At 42.9% G+C, this 18259-nt stretch overlaps 1 protein-coding gene across 1 annotated transcript in view; it reads right to left on the reverse strand.

Moving 5' to 3' along the window:
• The window catches only part of ctss2.1 (cathepsin S, ortholog2, tandem duplicate 1), a 40333-nt gene continuing 22074 nt past the window's right edge, over positions 1 to 18259 (reverse strand). The window contains exons 6-8 of the mRNA XM_034174377.1: positions 11004 to 11169; positions 7916 to 8018; positions 1 to 1441 (exon numbers count right to left, since the gene is read on the reverse strand). Coding sequence (XP_034030268.1) covers positions 1342 to 1441; positions 7916 to 8018; positions 11004 to 11169 — 369 coding nt within the window. The 3' untranslated portion in view covers positions 1 to 1341. The remainder of the gene's footprint in view (positions 1442 to 7915; positions 8019 to 11003; positions 11170 to 18259) is intronic.

An 18259-nucleotide genomic window follows, 5' to 3' on the forward strand; every position in this document is an offset into this window, starting at 1 on the left:
ACTGTATGGTGATTTTATTTTTATGTTTACGGGAAGAAACTGTTGATTTTCATTTTTCTAAGATGATGAATTTCAAATTTCCCCACAATTATAATCCATATTTAAATTGCATACAATCTGTTACATCAAAATCAAAGCAATCGACTTGCTAAACATTTATTTAATTTTAAAATTTCATTTTTTTAGAACACATAAGTAGCCTATTCTTTTTCTGCTTGTTCCAACACTTCAACAAAATCATTTTTGTAACATTACAGAGAAAATGTTAAACAAGGCCCTGTTTTTGCTGTTTGCACCAGTATGTCAAATAATATTTCACATATATTGTTCAGAATTTCTTTTGTATTTTAGCCCAAAATCATGCTTTCATATTTGGTATTTTTCAGCAAACTTTTGTAAATCAACATGAATTTCAAGTTCCAGTAACATGAGCTTGGAATGCTTTCAGCAGCAACTAAGGAGCATCTTCATGATCAATTAATCTTAATTAATTAATTAATTGGTTAGTATGAAAAACATGAAAGAACAGTGCAATAATGCTCATTACAATCATCTTAAAATACTTGTTTTGTGTGACCAAGTGTCTAAAACCCCCAACTATGACATAAAACCAAGAGAGAAAGAAAAAAGAAAAAGCATCTGATGCACTCATTTAAGAAGCAAATTGTTGATTTTTTCTTAACTGACAGATCTGGTTTGTGCAGAATGATGATCAAATCAGTCCATAAAACATTTTGACCTCAGTTAACACTGGACCAACATGTAGCTGAAGTAGAGTTGAAGAAGTTCTTTACAGTATTAAAGAGTATGGCAGAGTATGACTATGACATATTTGTGACATTCTAACATTAGCAGCTTTTGAAAAGCTCAACACCAACTTTCAAAATGAGCAAAACATGCAAAAAGACACAGAATTTGTGTTTGAGCTTTCTGTTGTCATAAAATGTTAAAATCAAATTGACCAACAAGGTGATTTCCTGGTGAGACAAAGGATGAAAAAAAAAAAAAAACACACCTGACACCTGTTCATCACATCACTCTATACTGTATTTACTGCCAGACCGACATCTGTCTGATCTGTAAACAGGTATACTGAGGTAATCGTGGTATCATGTGACTAATTAAAAACGTGGACCTCTGTCACAGATTACAGCACGTTTGCAAACTTCTACATGGTGTTGTAAGGCACTAAACCAGCAATTAAATGCCATATGGAAATGAATGTTTAGCTACAAATAAACTAAAAAGATCTCTAGTGCTTTAATTGAACATAAAAAGTATCAAAAAATATATATATTTTTTGGTCATGGATTCAGTTCCAATCCCGTCCTTGGTGTCCATCTATATGATGGGGTAGCAGCCGCAGGAAGCGATACCACACTGGTTGTTTTTGTTGCGTGACATCCTGATGTAACCCTGATCTCCAAAACTTGTGTCCCAACTAGAAAAAAGAAAACAGAGGAACATAGTCAGATACAGAGATGTCTGGCTTTATTATCTACAGCAGGGTCTAATGTGCATAGTGCAAGTGCATTTGGTGTGTATCTAACTCCACTGTGTTATTTACACAATCTGTAATGTGAGTGCAAAGTTATGCACCTGCTGCAAATACCCGGTTTAGTATCTTAATTAACTGTAGGGTCAGATTATCTGTTGTTCCCTTTTAGAGTTGTGGCCGCTTGAACCTGGCACACTGCTGTTAAGATGGCAGGCTCAGTAGATGACAGAAATGAGAGGTTTTATTGCAAGGGAACAGATCTGGGAACAAAGCATCAAAGAGTGCAGCAGACTGGCAGCACCATCTGCCTATGCTCCCTGAGGTGAAGCAATGAAGCGCCACATTTCTGAAACACCTCCTGCTCCTGTTCCTCCATCTCCACCCAACAGACCTCCCCGAAATCTCACTAGGTATAATCTGGCAAATGTTGGCGCTAAGTAACAGCCTTCAAACCCAGGAAGGAAAAAAACAAACAGACAAACAAACAAAAAACAACTGTAAAAATATGGCACAAGCCAGATTTTATTAAGTTTTATTTCATTTTTAATTTTTGATTTCAATACAGTCTGATTTTAGTTTGATGAGCAGACCTGGAGCACAATCCTCCTATGCTCCCTGAGGTGAAGCAGTGAAGTGCCACATATCTGCAACACCTCCTGCTCCTGTTCCTCCATCTCCACCCACCATATCTCCCCCAGAAAAATTATAAATTCATAATAAAAATTATATTTTTAATTGGCTCAATTAAACTTTTATACAGAACTATTAAGAATTTCTTATTCTGTGAAAATCAGTCAGAAAGACCTTAGACAGCAAATGTTTCAGTGTCTGTGTCTTAACTTCACCTGTGTTTTCAATCTCAACCTCATTCCCATGTGCAGAATTCCCAAATCTGCACATATTAACCAGATTTTAGTTAATTATAACGAATAAATCCAATTTGCTTCAAATTCCTTATATGCAATGAAAGTGCACAGATGTAGCTAAAGATATTTAAAATAAAACTGGATATTGAGCCATTGCGAATTTTCATCACGGTTGCCTTGGTAACCATTTTTCAAAATGAACACTGAAAATGCTCCAGTCGTATTGAAATACATATCACATTATTTGTCTGATCATAACGACTCCAAGAAGGTACTTGGACTATCTATGAGTGAATGTTTGTGCAGGGGTTAAAAGTTAAAGTTGTTCCAGTTTTGGTAAAAAGTGATGCAAATTACTGGTTTAGTTAATAGGGTTTGAAAAAGGAATAGTTTGCACCATTTGTCATGCTTACGTAACATGTTGCAGGGTAGCATATGTCATATGTCAAACAATCCAATGGACGCCAACCTTGTTTGTTCTTTACTTTGGAGACCAATTTAGCATGGTCAAAACTATTCCACTTATTAATCCTATTAGCTCAACCAATAAGCATAAATACGTAATTTTTTCCATTTGTAAAAAACAAACATCAAACAAACAAAAAAGCATTTGCAAAACTGAAAATTCTGTTTGTGAAGTGTGACTCAGCATGTTGGCCACTTTTCACACTCCCATCTAGTAGATGGCAGTGTTCTATGTGTTTTGCTGGGGGGCGGTGATAAGACGAGTTCGATTTCCCATAATGCCTTTTGGTGCTTGTGTTGATCTAACGCTCAAACCTTCTTTATTCTTTCTTCTTCATTACTTTAAAAATGCAATATTTTCACTTTGTAAAAATGACAGAGTTGCTGTTAATGTGTTGATAAACTGTCCAGAATTAGTCTGTTAATAAATGAAACCATGAGTGAAAGTGCCTTGCATTTGATCTACACTGCCACCGTGTAAGGTAAGTGAGACGTCTTTGCAAGCGCTGACAGGGTGTTTAAAGACACAAGTGCTGCACTGAATTAACTCAGAAGCTTCTGCAATGCTAAAAGTGTGCCAAGTCAATACTGAAAGTTAGAGGTTAGCTGTAACTTCTGCTAATTTGTTTAGGAGTGTATCGGTTTAGCGTTATAAAAGTTAACTTTTCAGTTAGTGGATTAGTGGTTATCAAAGTTAACATTTTGGTTAGCTGTGCCCACCAGGGTTGTAACTTGATGCAGACCTTTGACTTCCCTGTGTTACCCCCGTCACATATAGCCGGAATCACACAGAATGGCGTCAGAAATATGAATCATTGCATATCCGAAAAGTTTCGGATTTCAGTTCCAAAACGTTCTGACAGCCATCGGTGGAAGTCCACGCAGTTGGTCAAAATCCCGAGTATAATGCACATGTTCAAAACCCTCCAGGCGCCGTCGACATGGGACACATATCCGATGGCGATGTGTAATCTAATGACCAACAGCAACCTTGCACTGCGACAGCAGGTGAGACAAGCGGGACCAAAAGCCAGGGCAAAAACCACAGAGCCAATGGACCCGACACTGCTGGAGGCATGAGAGTGACAGAGGAGGAAGGTCCACTGGTGGAGAACGAGCCCTTACGTGAGCATGAAGACCCAGTCCTCACCACCTCAGACAGAACAGAGCCAAACGCAGAGACTAAGATACCAGCCAGAAGAAGTAAGATCAAGTGGCCAAAGTCAAGCGAAGTAGAGACATGGCGCGCACTGGATGCAGACCTGATCAAGACCCTAGAGGAATCACTGCATGGAGGGGTGGAGGCTAAGCTCAATCTGATTGGGGACAGCATATACCAGACCTGTAAGGACAGGTTTGGCGAGTTTGTCCCCAGACAGAGGACCACCATAAGAGAGAAGGGAAGGAGGAAAAAGGAAATCCTCCAGCTGGTGCAGAGGCGTCGGCAACTCTGCAAGAACTGGAGAAAGGCAACACAAGCAGAGAAAGAAGGGCTGAAAGCCCTGTGGGAGGAGGTCAGGAAAAGACTTGCTGGGCTTCATAGAGCTGAACGCATTTGGAAACGCAACAGGCAGAAGGAAAAAGCGCGAGCTAGTATCTTCAAGGATCCCTTTAAGCATGCCAGACAGCTGCTGGAGGAAAAGAAGACTGGCAAGCTTGAAACCACGAGGGAGCTTTGGAACAACATATCAGAGAACAGTACAGTGATCCGCAAAGGAGCGTCCCCCTAGGAACACCAGGATATGTACCTCAGCCTGCACAGCCAACATTGGAGTTCAACACCATGCCTCCCAAGCTCAGTGAGATCAGGCAAGTCATGGAGAAGGCAAGGTCCTCTTCTGTACCAGGCCCTAACGGAGTCCCCTACAAGCTCTATAAGAACTGCCCCAAGGTACTAGAGATGTTATGGTACCTAATGAGAACTGCCTGGAAAAAGCAGCTCATCCCATCTGAGTGGCAAAGAGCGGTAGCAGTTTTCATCCCTAAAGAAGCCAACTCCAAAGACATCGGCCAATTCCGTAACATCGCTCTACTGAACGCAGAAGGAAAAATCTTCTTCTCAGTACTAGCCAGGAGGATGACCAACTACCTGCTTGGGAATGGCTACATCGACACCAACTGCCAGAAAGCAGGAGTGCCAGGATTTCCTGGATGCGTAGAGCACTCCACAATGATCTGGGACCAGATCCAGAAGGCCAAGAGGGAAAAGACCGACCTGCACGTCATCTGGCTCGACCTTGCGAATGTATATGGATCAGTCCCGCACCAGCTGATCAATTACGCCATGGACTTCTTCCACATGCCCACCTGTGTTAAGAACTTGGTAGCACAGTACTTTAACAATCTGCAGATGTGCTTCTCCATGCAGGACTTCACCACTGGGTGGCAGCGGCTGGAAGTTGGAACTGCGATGGGATGTGCCATTTCTCCCATTCTGTTTGTCGCAGCATTTGAGATAATTCTCATTGGTGCTAGGCAAATGGTGGGAGGGATCATGCTACCAACTGACCAAAAGCTTCCCCCACTAAGGAGCTACATGGATGACATCACCACCCTCCTTCAGACAGCAGCATGCACATCAAGACTGCTGAAGAGGATGGATGAGCTGATGTCATGGGCAAGAATGAAGATCAAGCCCTCCAAGTCTTGCAGCCTGTCAATCAGGAGAGGAGTCAGGAACTACAGCACCACCTTTGTCGTCGGAGGGGAGAAGATACCACTCCTTGCAGAGCAGTCCATCAAAAGCCTGGGGAGGCAGTACACCGCAAAGCTGTCTGATAAGCAGATGGGGAAAACCGTCATGAAACAGCTCTGTGATGGCCTGGCAAGGATCGACCAAAGCCAACTCCCTGGGAAATACAAGGTCTGGTGCTACCAATTTACGCTCTACCAGAGGGTAATGTGGCCCCTGAAAATGAGTGAGATCCCCTCATCAACCGTGAGTAAGATGGATGGGAAAGCTAACTCATTCATCTGAAAGTGGTTGGGGCTGCCACGGTGCCTATCTGAAGCCGGCCTCTTCGGAAAAAACATGCTGCAGCTACCACTAAAGTCACTACAGCTGGGCTATATGCAAGAGAAAGCCAGGTTGGTCCTCGAGCTTAGGGAGTCCACAGATAAGTCCATAAGGAATGCCAATGCCAAGGTGCCGACAGGCCGCAAGTGGAATGCCCAGACCGAGGTCAACCAAGCCATCAGTCGGCTCCAACATCAGGAGATCATCAGCGGAGTCCAGGTAGGAAGGGCAGGCCTAGGATGGGGAGAGGCAACACGCTTCTGGTCCAAGGCCAACCGAAAGGAAAGGAAGGAGATGGTGGTGGCAGAGGTGACGAGGATGGAGGAAGATCGCTATAAGATCAAAGCCGTGTTGCAGGGTCGGCAAGGAAGCTGGACAATCTGGGAGGGAATTGCAAACAGGAACATCAGTTGGTCAGATGTGTGGAAAATCCCACAGGCAAGACTAAGTTTCCTCATCCGCTCAACCTACGACACGCTTCCTGCCCTCGGAACCTCCACCAGTGGTTCGGAAGTGAAGAATGTTGTGCGCTCTGCAATGCCCCCAATGCAAGCCTCCAGCATATTTTGTCAGGCTGTAAGATCGCACTCTCACAGGGCCGCTATAGATGGCGCCATGACCAAGTCCTGAGGAAGCTAGCCGAAGTGCTGGAGGAGTGCCGACAAGGAAGTAAAACACCACCAACTCCAGAGGACTTCACCACCTTTATAGCGGAGGGAGGGGTCAGAAGAAGCATCAGGCCAAGACAAACATCAAGGCCCTTCTCCCCTGACCAGGAATGGAGCATGAGGGTCGACCTTGACAGGAAGCTTCAGTTCCCCATGGAGATTACCACCACATCCCTCCGGCTAGACATAACTGTGTGGTCAGCCAAGGCAAGAGTAGCGATCCTCATCGAGCTCACAGTACCTATGGAGGAGGGGATTGAGGCTGCCTTCGAACGTAAGAGGGCCAAGTACTCAGAGCTGGCTGCTGAGTGCCAGGAGGCTGGCTGGAAGACCACCATCTACCCAGTAGAGGTCGGGTGTCGAGGCTTCATTGGTTTGTCAACCACACGCCTCTTGAGGGACGTGGGACTCACCAGAGGAAGGCTCAGGAAGGTAACAAAGGACCTGGCAGAAGAGGCTGAAAAAGGGAGCTTTTGGCTCTGGCTCAGGAGGAAGGACAAAACGTGGGGGAAGAACACCTAACCCCAGACAACAGCCGCAGGGGAAAACAACTGTCAGCTGCAGGGGGTGACAGTGAGACGTCCCTGTCACTTCTCTGCCACCAGGAGACGTACCAGAATTAAAGGAGCGAAACGTTGGTGAATGGTGGTTTCTGGTTGATGACCCTGCAGCTGACCCATGGGCACCAGAGGAGGTGCGGCAGGCAGCAATGCCCAGCAGGTGTTAACATCTACCTGTATAATCCTGACCGCAATTTCCATATTCTGTTGGCAGCAAAATGGGATCCAAAACAATTTGAGCGCATACGAGGGAACCTCGAGATGGATCTGGCATGATATGCCTGCCAGTATGACCTGCACGTGCCACGTATAATAATGTCCACCCCTCGAGTGCAAAGGAACTGTTTATACTGTATGTATGTGGCACGCTTCATCATGATAATAATTATCATGATGAAGTGTGCCGCATGTGGGCCATGCACACATGCGTGCTGTGCACTCATGCATGTGAGGAACACAGCGCTCCAGTCCCATGATTGCCATCCAGACATTTGGACATCGCACAGTCTGCAGCATCTTTTATGGCTGTCTGACAGTAGTTAGACGGCCATAGTCTGTATCATCTACCTGTAGTCTACATGCGTTTTGGATGTCATTGTGCAGGTGTGGAACAGGTACTCTGGTTGTGTTCCGACATGGCTGATCATGCCTCTTTTCCCCCCAATTGTGTCAGATCATGGCAATATTTGCAGTGTCGGGCATGGTTTCTCCACATTCTTGCTATGTGTGACGGGGGCTTTTCTCTTCCTCTTGGGCATTCACCACAGTCAGAAAGCAGTGGTGACTAAAGCATATGTGTACATGCAGGTTTTAAAAGGCTGGAAGTAGTCAAAATGCCTCACCTGTTCTTTATCAGCCAGTAGTCCTGACCATTTAGTGTACCATAGCCAACGGCCAGAACCCCATGGTTGACATTCTGAGAGCAGCCTGGATCATTGTATACTCCTGGAATGACATGGATGAAAAGATTTAAAGAAAATCAAAATGAACATTGTTCACCTTTATTTTATAGCACAGTGGAGAGAGTGACCAGAAAGAGAAGACACACAGTACAGGATGTTTTGGCCAGGAATCAAACCACAAACTGAATATATTACTTTAAAGTTATGAAACCTCTTGTAGACTCATAACCTTAAATCGATAAAACAACATTACAGTACAGTTATACACATTCGTTTCATAAAATCCACATTTCCAAACCTTTTATGTGCCAGCTGTCATAAACAGCTTATGTTGAAAAGTTACAATGTTATTTGTACTTTGAGCGACTGACAATCTGCACCTATAGTAGATATGATGAACTCCTATCAAAGCAACCGACACCCAAACTATTTAAACTGCATTTTTCTAGTGCACTGAGTCTAAAGTTGGACTACAAGTGAAACCTTTAGGTTAAATTTGAACCCTGGTTCATAGAGTAAATGTTTCCTAACAGGACACAGAGGGGGTTTAAAAAAAAAAAAAAAAAAAAAAATCAAATGTTATGGGATATAGAGTGCATCTAGGAACTATTCACAGTGCTTCACTTTTTCCACATTTTTTGTTACAGCCTTATTTCAAAATAGATAAAGTTCATATTTTTTCCTCAAAATTCTACACACAATACCCCATAATTACAATGTGAAAAAATGAAGAAATCTCATGTACATAAGTATTCACAGCCTTTGCCATGAAGCTCAAAATTGAGCTCAGGTGCATCCTGTTTACACTGATCATCCTTGAGAGGTTTCTACACCTGAGATAAATTCAGTTGATTGGACATCAAAAAGACACATCTGTCTACCGATAAGGTCCCACAGTTGACAGTGCATGTCAGAACCAAGCATGAAGCCAAAGGAATTGTCTGTAGACCTCTGAGACAGGTCTGTCTCCAGGTACAAATCTGGGGAAGGGTACAGAAACATTTCTGCTGCTTTGAAGGTCCCAATGAGCACAGTGGCCTCCATCATCCATAAACGGAAGAAGTTGGGATCCACCAGGACTCTTCAAAGAGCTGGCTGCACATCTAAACTGAGTGATTGGAGGAGCAGGCCTTAGTCAGGGAGGCGACCAAGAACCCAATGGCCACTCTGTCAGAGCTCCAGCATTGTTCCGTGGAGAGAGGAGAACCTCCCAAAAGAACAACCATCTCTGCAGAAATCCACCAATCAGGCCTGTACCTGATTGGTGGCCCAACAGAAGCCACTCCTTAGTAAAAAGGCACATGGCAGCCCTCCTGGAATTTGCCAAAAGGCACCTGAAGGACTCTCAGACCATGAGAAACAAAATTCTCTGGTCTGATGAGACAAAGATTGAACTCTTTGGTGTGAGTGCCAGGCATCATGTTTGGAGGAAACCAGGCACCATCCCGACAGTGAAGCATGGTGGTGGCAGCATCATGCTTTTGGGAGCTCCAGAGTGCTCTTGACCTCAGACTGGGGTGAGTTCATCTTCAGTAGGACAATGATCCTAAGCACACAGCCAAGATATCAAAGGAGTGGCTTCAGGACAACTCTGTGAATCTCCTTGAGTGGTCCAGCCAGAGCCCAGACCTGAATCTGACTGAACATCTCTGGACAGATCTGAAAATGGCTGTGCACTGATGCTCCCCATCCAACCTGATGGAGCTTGAGAGGTGTTGCAAAGAAGAATGGACAAAATGTCCAAAGATAGGTGCACCAAGCTTGTGGCAACATATTCAAGAAGACTGGAGGCTGTAATTGTTGCCAAAGGTGCATCAACAATGTATTGAGCAAAGGGTGTGAATACTTAAGTACACGTGATTGCTTCATTTTTTATTTTTAATAAATTTGCAAAAATGTCAAAAAACACTTTTCATGTTGTCATTATGTGGTGTTGTGAGTAGATTTTTATGGGAAGAAAAATGAGTTTACTCCATTTTGGAATAAGGCTGTAACATAAAAAAATGTGGAAAGAGTGAAGCGCTGTGAATACTTTCTGGACGCACGGTAACATACAAGGGGATGTCAAAACGTTTTGAGCCTCGCACATTTTTCCCAGTCAGATATTACAATGCATAACACCTGATCTACATCAATGCCTTAACTACTTATTTCATGTAAGATCATGTTGCTCACTTAAATTGTTGAGTCATAACACTGTGTGGAAGAGACATACCCTCCAGCGTCAGTTGTGGCATTCTGCTTCACCAGGACAACGCATCAGCCGGGTTGCCATGGACGCTGTACGCGAGTGTGGCTATGAACTTCTTCCTCACCCACCCTATTCTCCAGACCTAGCCCCTAGTGACGTCCACCTCTTTCCCAGGCTGAAAAAAATACCTTGGTAACCGAAGATTTGAGGATGACAATGAGCTGACTGCTACAGCGGAGGCCTGGTTAGGGGACCACGATGTAGAGTTCTACCGATCGGGTATCAATGACTGGCATACTAGATGGAACAAGTGTATGGAGTTGGAAGGGGACAATGTTGAAAAGTAAAACATTATAAATCCAAATATCTTGCCCTTTCTGTTTGAGGCTCAAAACCTTTTGATATCCTCTTGTAACATCTGGTTACACTAAACATTAAGGGCTTGGATTGGTCTTGTTGGTTGAGAAATAGACCCCCCACCCCACAAATAAACAATTTTCTTTTAAATGTATACAAAGCTAATCCCTCACTCAGCCCTCTGTCATAAGCTTTATTTGTTCACGAATGTTTCTTTGACATAATATTGTCTTGTTTATAAAAACTTGAGCTTCATATGCCCTTCATATTGAGTTTCATATGTCCTAAAAGCGGAACAAAAATTTAAATGTGCACACCATGACAAGAGGAGACTTCTTTTTACAAATCTTGAATTTCATGAAAATCTTAACAGATTCTCTTAACCTGTCAGAACTGCTGTTTTCTTCTGACAATCACTTCACATGCTTCCACATCTCAAATTAATGAATGAAAAGTAACATCTGATCATGTTGAACATACCACTGTGGTACAGGTGAAACGTTTCCCTTGTCGCATCAATCGCCACTGAAATGGGGCCGATAGTGGCGACCGCCTGTTTCAGCATACTCTCATCGCCCTCAGTCAGGAATCTGTACGCGGAGCAATTGGCAGCACGGTAGGCAGGGTTGTAATGGCACTGCTGTTGCTGAAGTGAGAAGATAACCAAGTCAATCCAAGAACAGAATCGCTAAATGTCATAGTGACTCAAACTCTTTTAGGACCCCTAAAATATTATAGTGAACCCCCATGGTTTGTTGGAAGTAAAATGGGAGTGTGTAAAAGGACAATTAAGGCAAGAAGTACCATGATGCCTTACTTCATTTCTATGTCAGCATTTCTCAGGAACTCAGACCCAATATTTTGGATTGCAGCTGAGTGGTTCGATATGGTGAACTGACAAACATGCCATGCAAACTTGGATTATGAAGTCAAAAAACAAGGAATCAAATATAAAATGTGTGAAAATGTTAGTGTTTACAAAAAAACCACAACATAATAACAGCAACAATGTAATATAATATAATATAATACAATGACTGTCAAAAAAAAAAAAAAATGAAGTCCCTTTGGCTGCTCCATTGTTTGCACTCGGGGTCACCACAGCAAACCCAAGATGGACCTGCAGGTTGAAATGGCACGTTTTACGCCAGATGCTGTTCCTGATGCAACTCCACATGGAACCTTCTGCACTAAAACCAAGTGCACTAACCACTTGGTCACCAACTGTGAGCTTCTCCCAAAATAAAAATACAGTGCATCAATCTATTAGAAAGAATCTGAAATAATCATTACATTAAAACATCAGTTCAAGGCCTAAGAGGTTTCAAGTTTGTATTTTCCAATTAGATTTAAGACTGTCCTGCCTGTACACAAAAGCATCAAACAAAAGTTCAGCTTCTGGTAAATCATTCTTTTCTCTACCTATAAATATTTTTCTCAGCACATTTCCTTTCAGTTATTGGTAAGTAAGTCAGAAATTGTTTGTACAGAAAATAATGATTGATTATGGTTCAATTCTTGACATCCCACAGACAATTTTAATTTAATTTTTGGTTGCATTAGATTAGAGCGACCATATCTTCCTGATACCAGAACATCATGTTTTTCTTCCACCTCCTCACAAACAGCAGTCACAGCAAACCCGATGAAGCTTGAAGCAGCAACATGTTGTCGATTAATTTACTACCGGTCCAAAGAGACCACAGACAGCGAGGAAGATGTTGCTGTACACAGGCCGTCTGCAGCCTAAAGGGTCAGGCTGAACTTCTCGCTGCTGCTCTTACACCCACATTGTTGTCTCACAATGTGACACCTCAGGTTGCATTTTATCAATTCTTCTCTAAACTTCAACTGGTTCAAGTTCAAAAATGACACTTTTTATTTCTCCAAAAGAAACTGGAGAGTGTAGCAAATATGGCCACAGACATATCTTTACAGAATCAAAAGTTGCATTAATTTTCCACTTTTAACAAAGAACTGACTCTCTGGATATTTCTAACGCTAGAATGTCTTAAACTGAAGGACTGTGTTATCACTTGAGTTGTGTCAGGCACTGCAAGCCCCCACCTTTTCACAAAGTAACCAGTCTCCCAAACGTTTTCTGGCCAAATTTACGACGCCGTTGGAAAGCTTCAACAAACAGTCCCTATGGATAAAAGATACTTGTTAAAATGTTCAGAGCAACTCAAGTTCAACCTAAATTTGTCAGACAGTTTAACCTGTCCAAATTCAGAGGACGTCCAGACACCAACAGGATTCTCCCTACTGTAGCAAAGAGGACTACAGCATATCCTTGCAGAATCAAAAGTGCATTAATGTTCTACTCTTAACAAGTAACCAACTCTCTCCAGACAATTCTAAAGCCCTGGTCCCACCAAATAATGAAGGATGAATAATGAGCCACGCAGCATGTTTTTTTTTTTTTTTTTTTTGCTATGAGAGGGTTTATTCAACTATCGTGGGAGAATAGTGGCTCTGAGTGGCTCTTAGAGGCATTATCTTCGGTTAACAAGGCTCATCTCTGAGCGTGGCACTAATTTCAAGATGTTCAAAATTTAAGCCTCGGTCCCATCGATTAATAAGTCATGAATAATGAGCCACGCATGGGTATGTAGTGATTATTCGAAGAATGACCCACGTTTTCATCTATCACGTATCCACTACTGAGGCACCTCTTTGTGCCTCTCTGTTCCCCGCATGTGCCACGGAACCAGCCTCTAGTAAGCCACGACCGACCGGTCATAAGAGCCTGGAATGGCTCGTATCAGCCATGCTAAGCCACGTAGAGCCACACAGTGCCATGAAGCGCAACATAGGTGCACGAACGCACATGTCTGGTCCTACCCTCCACCTCTCCCACACTTGTTTCCTCATGGAGCAGGAAAGAGAAGAAAAAAAAGCATCCAGATAAAACAGTCTTCTGTGATTCCAGAAGCGATTAGAGGTGTTTTCAGCATCCAAAGTTTGGCAGAAAATGATTATAATCTGCTACAAAATAATGTACAGCGTCCGGAGTACAGAGCAGGTGGAATTGTGTGCGCAAGAGGGCAGCCACTCCAAAAATAGCCTCTCAGGTCCTGCGTAGCTGCCAGGCGCTGGGATAATGAGCTTATAGCAGCCTCGCGTAAGCACCACGCACATGCCTCTATAATCCTCGTTAGTCGTCGTAGTAACTCATACACAAACGTCTATTATTCGGTGGGGCTGAGGATTAAGGTTGGAATGTGACAGTGCTCTGACCCGATGTTATTACTACACCCAAAAAACCTACCTTTCTCTCAAAGTGACCAGTTCTCCACACAATCCCTGGCAATTTATGTTGCCTCAGGACAGCTTCAAATAAACAGTCCTTCTGGATCTACTTGTTTGAAACAGGTCTGGGCAACTCCATTTCAACCTGAATTTATTAGACAATTTAATGAGACCTATCCAAATTCAGAAGATGTCTAGGCACTAACACGTCTCCCTACATACGAGGTCTGTTAGAAAAGTATCCGACCTTTTTATTTTTTTCAAAAACCTGATGGATTTGAATCACGTGTGCTTGCATGAGCCAACTTTGAACCTTCGTGCGCATGCGTGATTTTTTTCATGCCTGTCGGTTGCATCATTTGCTTGTAAGCAGCCTTTGTGTGAGGATGGGTGTAGTCGCTCGTTGTTTTTTCTTTGCAAGGAAAATGACGGAAAGACTGGAGCAGCGCGACTGCATCAAATTTTGATAGAAACTGGGCGACAGCCAGGTGGAAACCATTCGGATTATTCAGACAGCTTTCGGTGACGATCCTCTGGGAATCACACAGATTAAGGAGCGGTACAACTGGTTTAAAGATGTCCGCACAACGGTGGAGAGCGCGCCGCGCTCCGGTTGGCCATCAACACGCTGAAACGACCGGATCATTTCCAAAGTGAACGCTGTGGTGATGTGGGACCGTCGTGTGACTATCCGAGAAATTGTGGAAGAGGTGGAGATCAGCACTTTTTCGACACATTCCACTGGGACAGAAGATTTGGCCATGAAAAGAGTGGCGACGAAATTCATCGGCACGAAGCTGATGGTGCAGCAAAAGCGCCAACGTGTTGAAGCCTCACAAGACATGCTGTGACATGCTCACCTCGTCCACAATTTCTCGGATAGTCACACGACTGAAAAGCCAACGAAAGCCGTCTGAATCTTCCGAATGGTGGACGTGTTAGAAATAAATAAGAATAAATCTGGTTGGAATTTAGCGGTAAATTTTGGATTCACAAATTATTTTTATTTTTAAAAAAATCTGACAATTAACAAATGAATCCACCTTGTATTATTGACAGCAAGATCACCGGAACACTTATCTGGGTCCGTTGGGACATGTCAACTGGTGGTTGGCTCTCACTGCGGTATTGTATCACTTCCTGTTCCGGAGCACAGCGGTGTTTTTCTGTATCTGTTAGCTGTTTAATCTGCGCAGTTAGATTGATCTAGTTATCTAGATTATGATTTGTTTCCCAGTGTAATCTTTACGTGCCTTAACTAAAGCACTCCTTCTGCTGAATCACCTCTAAATTATTTACACATTATTCACTTTGCGTGTTTTTAGGAATCCGCTAATGTTTAGTTATTCCTCGGCCTCCTTTAGCAGTAACGGTACTTGTAATAAGTGTAGCTTATTCGTAGCTTTGGAGGCCAGGCTGGGCGAATTGGAGACTCGGCTCCGCACCGTGGAACATTCTACAGCTAGCCAGGCCCCTGTAGTCGGTGCGGACCAAGGTAGCTTAGCCGCCGTTAGTTACCCCCTGGCAGATCCCGAGCAGCCGGGAAAGCAGGCTGACTGGGTGACTGTGAGGAGGAAGCGTAGCCCTAAACAGAAGCCCCGTGTACACCGCCAACCCGTTCACATCTCTAACCGTTTTTCCCCACTCGACGACACACCCGCCGAGGATCAAACTCTGGTTATTGGCGACTCTGTTTTGCGAAATGTGAAGTTAGCGACACCAGCAACCACAGTCAATTGTCTTCCGGGGGCCAGAGCAGGCGACACTGAAGGAAATTTGAAACTGCTGGCTAAGGCTAAGCGTAAATTTGGTAAGATTGTAATTCACGTCGGCAGTAATGACACCCGGTTACGCCAATCGGATGTCACTAAAATTAACATTAAATCGGTGTGTAACTTTGCAAAAACAATGTCGGACTCTGTAGTTTTCTCTGGGCCCCTCCCCAATCAGACCGGGAGTGACATGTTTAGCCGCATGTTCTCCTTGAATTGCTGGCTGTCTGAGTGGTGTCCAAAAAATGAGGTGGGCTTCATAGATAATTGGCAAAGCTTCTGGGGAAAACCTGGTCTTGTTAGGAGAGACGGCATCCATCCCACTTTGGATGGAGCAGCTCTCATTTCTAGAAATCTGGCCAATTTTCTTAAATCCTCCAAACCGTGACTATCCAGGGTTGGGACCAGGAAGCAGAGTTGTAGTCTTACACACCTCTCTGCAGCTTCTCTCCCCCTGCCATCCCCTCATTACCCCATCCCCGTAGAGACGGTGCCTGCTCCCAGACTACCAATAACCAGCAAAAATCTATTTAAGCATAAAAATTCAAAAAGAAAAAATAATATAGCACCTTCAACTGCACCACAGACTAAAACAGTTAAATGTGGTCTATTAAACATTCGGTCTCTCTCTTCTAAGTCCCTGTTGGTAAATGATATAATAATTGATCAACATATTGATTTATTCTGCCTTACAGAAACCTGGTTACAGCAGGATGAATATGTTAGTTTAAATGAGTCAACACCCCCGAGTCACACTAACTGTCAGAATGCTCGTAGCACGGGCCGGGGCGGAGGATTAGCAGCAATCTTCCATTCCAGCTTATTAATTAATCAAAAACCCAGACAGAGCTTTAATTCATTTGAAAGCTTGACTCTTAGTCTTGTCCATCCAAATTGGAAGTCCCAAAAACCAGTTTTATTTGTTATTATCTATCGTCCACCTGGTCGTTACTGTGAGTTTCTCTGTGAATTTTCAGACCTTTTGTCTGACTTAGTGCTTAGCTCAGATAAGATAATTATAGTGGGCGATTTTAACATCCACACAGATGCTGAGAATGACAGCCTCAACACTGCATTTAATCTATTATTAGACTCTATTGGCTTTGCTCAAAAAGTAAATGAGTCCACCCACCACTTTAATCATATCTTAGATCTTGTTCTGACTTATGGTATGGAAATAGAAGACTTAACAGTATTCCCTGAAAACTCCCTTCTGTCTGATCATTTCTTAATAACATTTACATTTACTCTGATGGACTACCCAGCAGTGGGGAATAAGTTTCATTACACTAGAAGTCTTTCAGAAAGCGCTGTAACTAGGTTTAAGGATATGATTCCTTCTTTATGTTCTCTAATGCCATATACCAACACAGTGCAGAGTAGCTACCTAAACTCTGTAAGTGAGATAGAGTATCTCATCAATAGTTTTACATCCTCATTGAAGACAACTTTGGATGCTGTAGCTCCTCTAAAAAAGAGAGCTTTAAATCAGAAGTGCCTGACTCCGTGGTATAACTCACAAACTCGTAGCTTAAAGCAGATAACCCGTAAGTTGGAGAGGAAATGGCGTCTCACTAATTTAGAAGATCTTCACTTAGCCTGGAAAAAGAGTCTGTTGCTCTATAAAAAAGCCCTCCGTAAAGCTAGGACATCTTTCTACTCATCACTAATTGAAGAAAATAAGAACAACCCCAGGTTTCTTTTCAGCACTGTAGCCAGGCTGACAAAGAGTCAGAGCTCTATTGAGCTGAGTATTCCATTAACTTTAACTAGTAATGACTTCATGACTTTCTTTGCTAACAAAATTTTAACTATTAGAGAAAAAATTACTCATAACCATCCCAAAGACGTATCGTTATCTTTGGCTGCTTTCAGTGATGCCTGTATTTGGTTAGACTCTTTCTCTCCGATTGTTCTGTCTGAGTTATTTTCATTAGTTACTTCATCCAAACCATCAACATGTTTATTAGACCCCATTCCTACCAGGCTGCTCAAGGAAGCCCTACCATTATTTAATGCTTCGATCTTAAATATGATCAATCTATCTTTGTTAGTTGGCTATGTACCACAGGCTTTTAAGGTGGCAGTAATTAAACCATTACTTAAAAAGCCATCACTTGACCCAGCTATCTTAGCTAATTATAGGCCAATCTCCAACCTTCCTTTTCTCTCAAAAATTCTTGAAAGGGTAGTTGTAAAACAGCTAACTGATCATCTGCAGAGGAATGGTCTATTTGAAGAGTTTCAGTCAGGTTTTAGAATTCATCATAGTACAGAAACAGCATTAGTGAAGGTTACAAATGATCTTCTTATGGCCTCGGACAGTGGACTCATCTCTGTGCTTGTTCTGTTAGACCTCAGTGCTGCTTTTGATACTGTTGACCATAAAATTTTATTACAGAGATTAGAGCATGCCATAGGTATTAAAGGCACTGCGCTGCAGTAGTTTGAATCATATTTGTCTAATAGATTACAATTTGTTCATGTAAATGGGGAATCTTCTTCCCAGACTAAAGCTAATTATGGAGTTCCACAAGGTTCTGTGCTAGGACCAATTTTATTCACTTTATACATGCTTCCCTTAGGCAGTATTATTAGACAGTATTGCTTAAATTTTCATTGTTACGCAGATGATACCCAGCTTTATCTATCCATGAAGCCAGAGGACACACACCAATTAGCTAAACTGCAGGATTGTCTTACAGACATAAA

This window comes from Thalassophryne amazonica, chromosome 7, assembly GCF_902500255.1.
Source record: "Thalassophryne amazonica chromosome 7, fThaAma1.1, whole genome shotgun sequence".
Lineage (NCBI taxonomy): Eukaryota > Metazoa > Chordata > Actinopteri > Batrachoidiformes > Batrachoididae > Thalassophryne > Thalassophryne amazonica.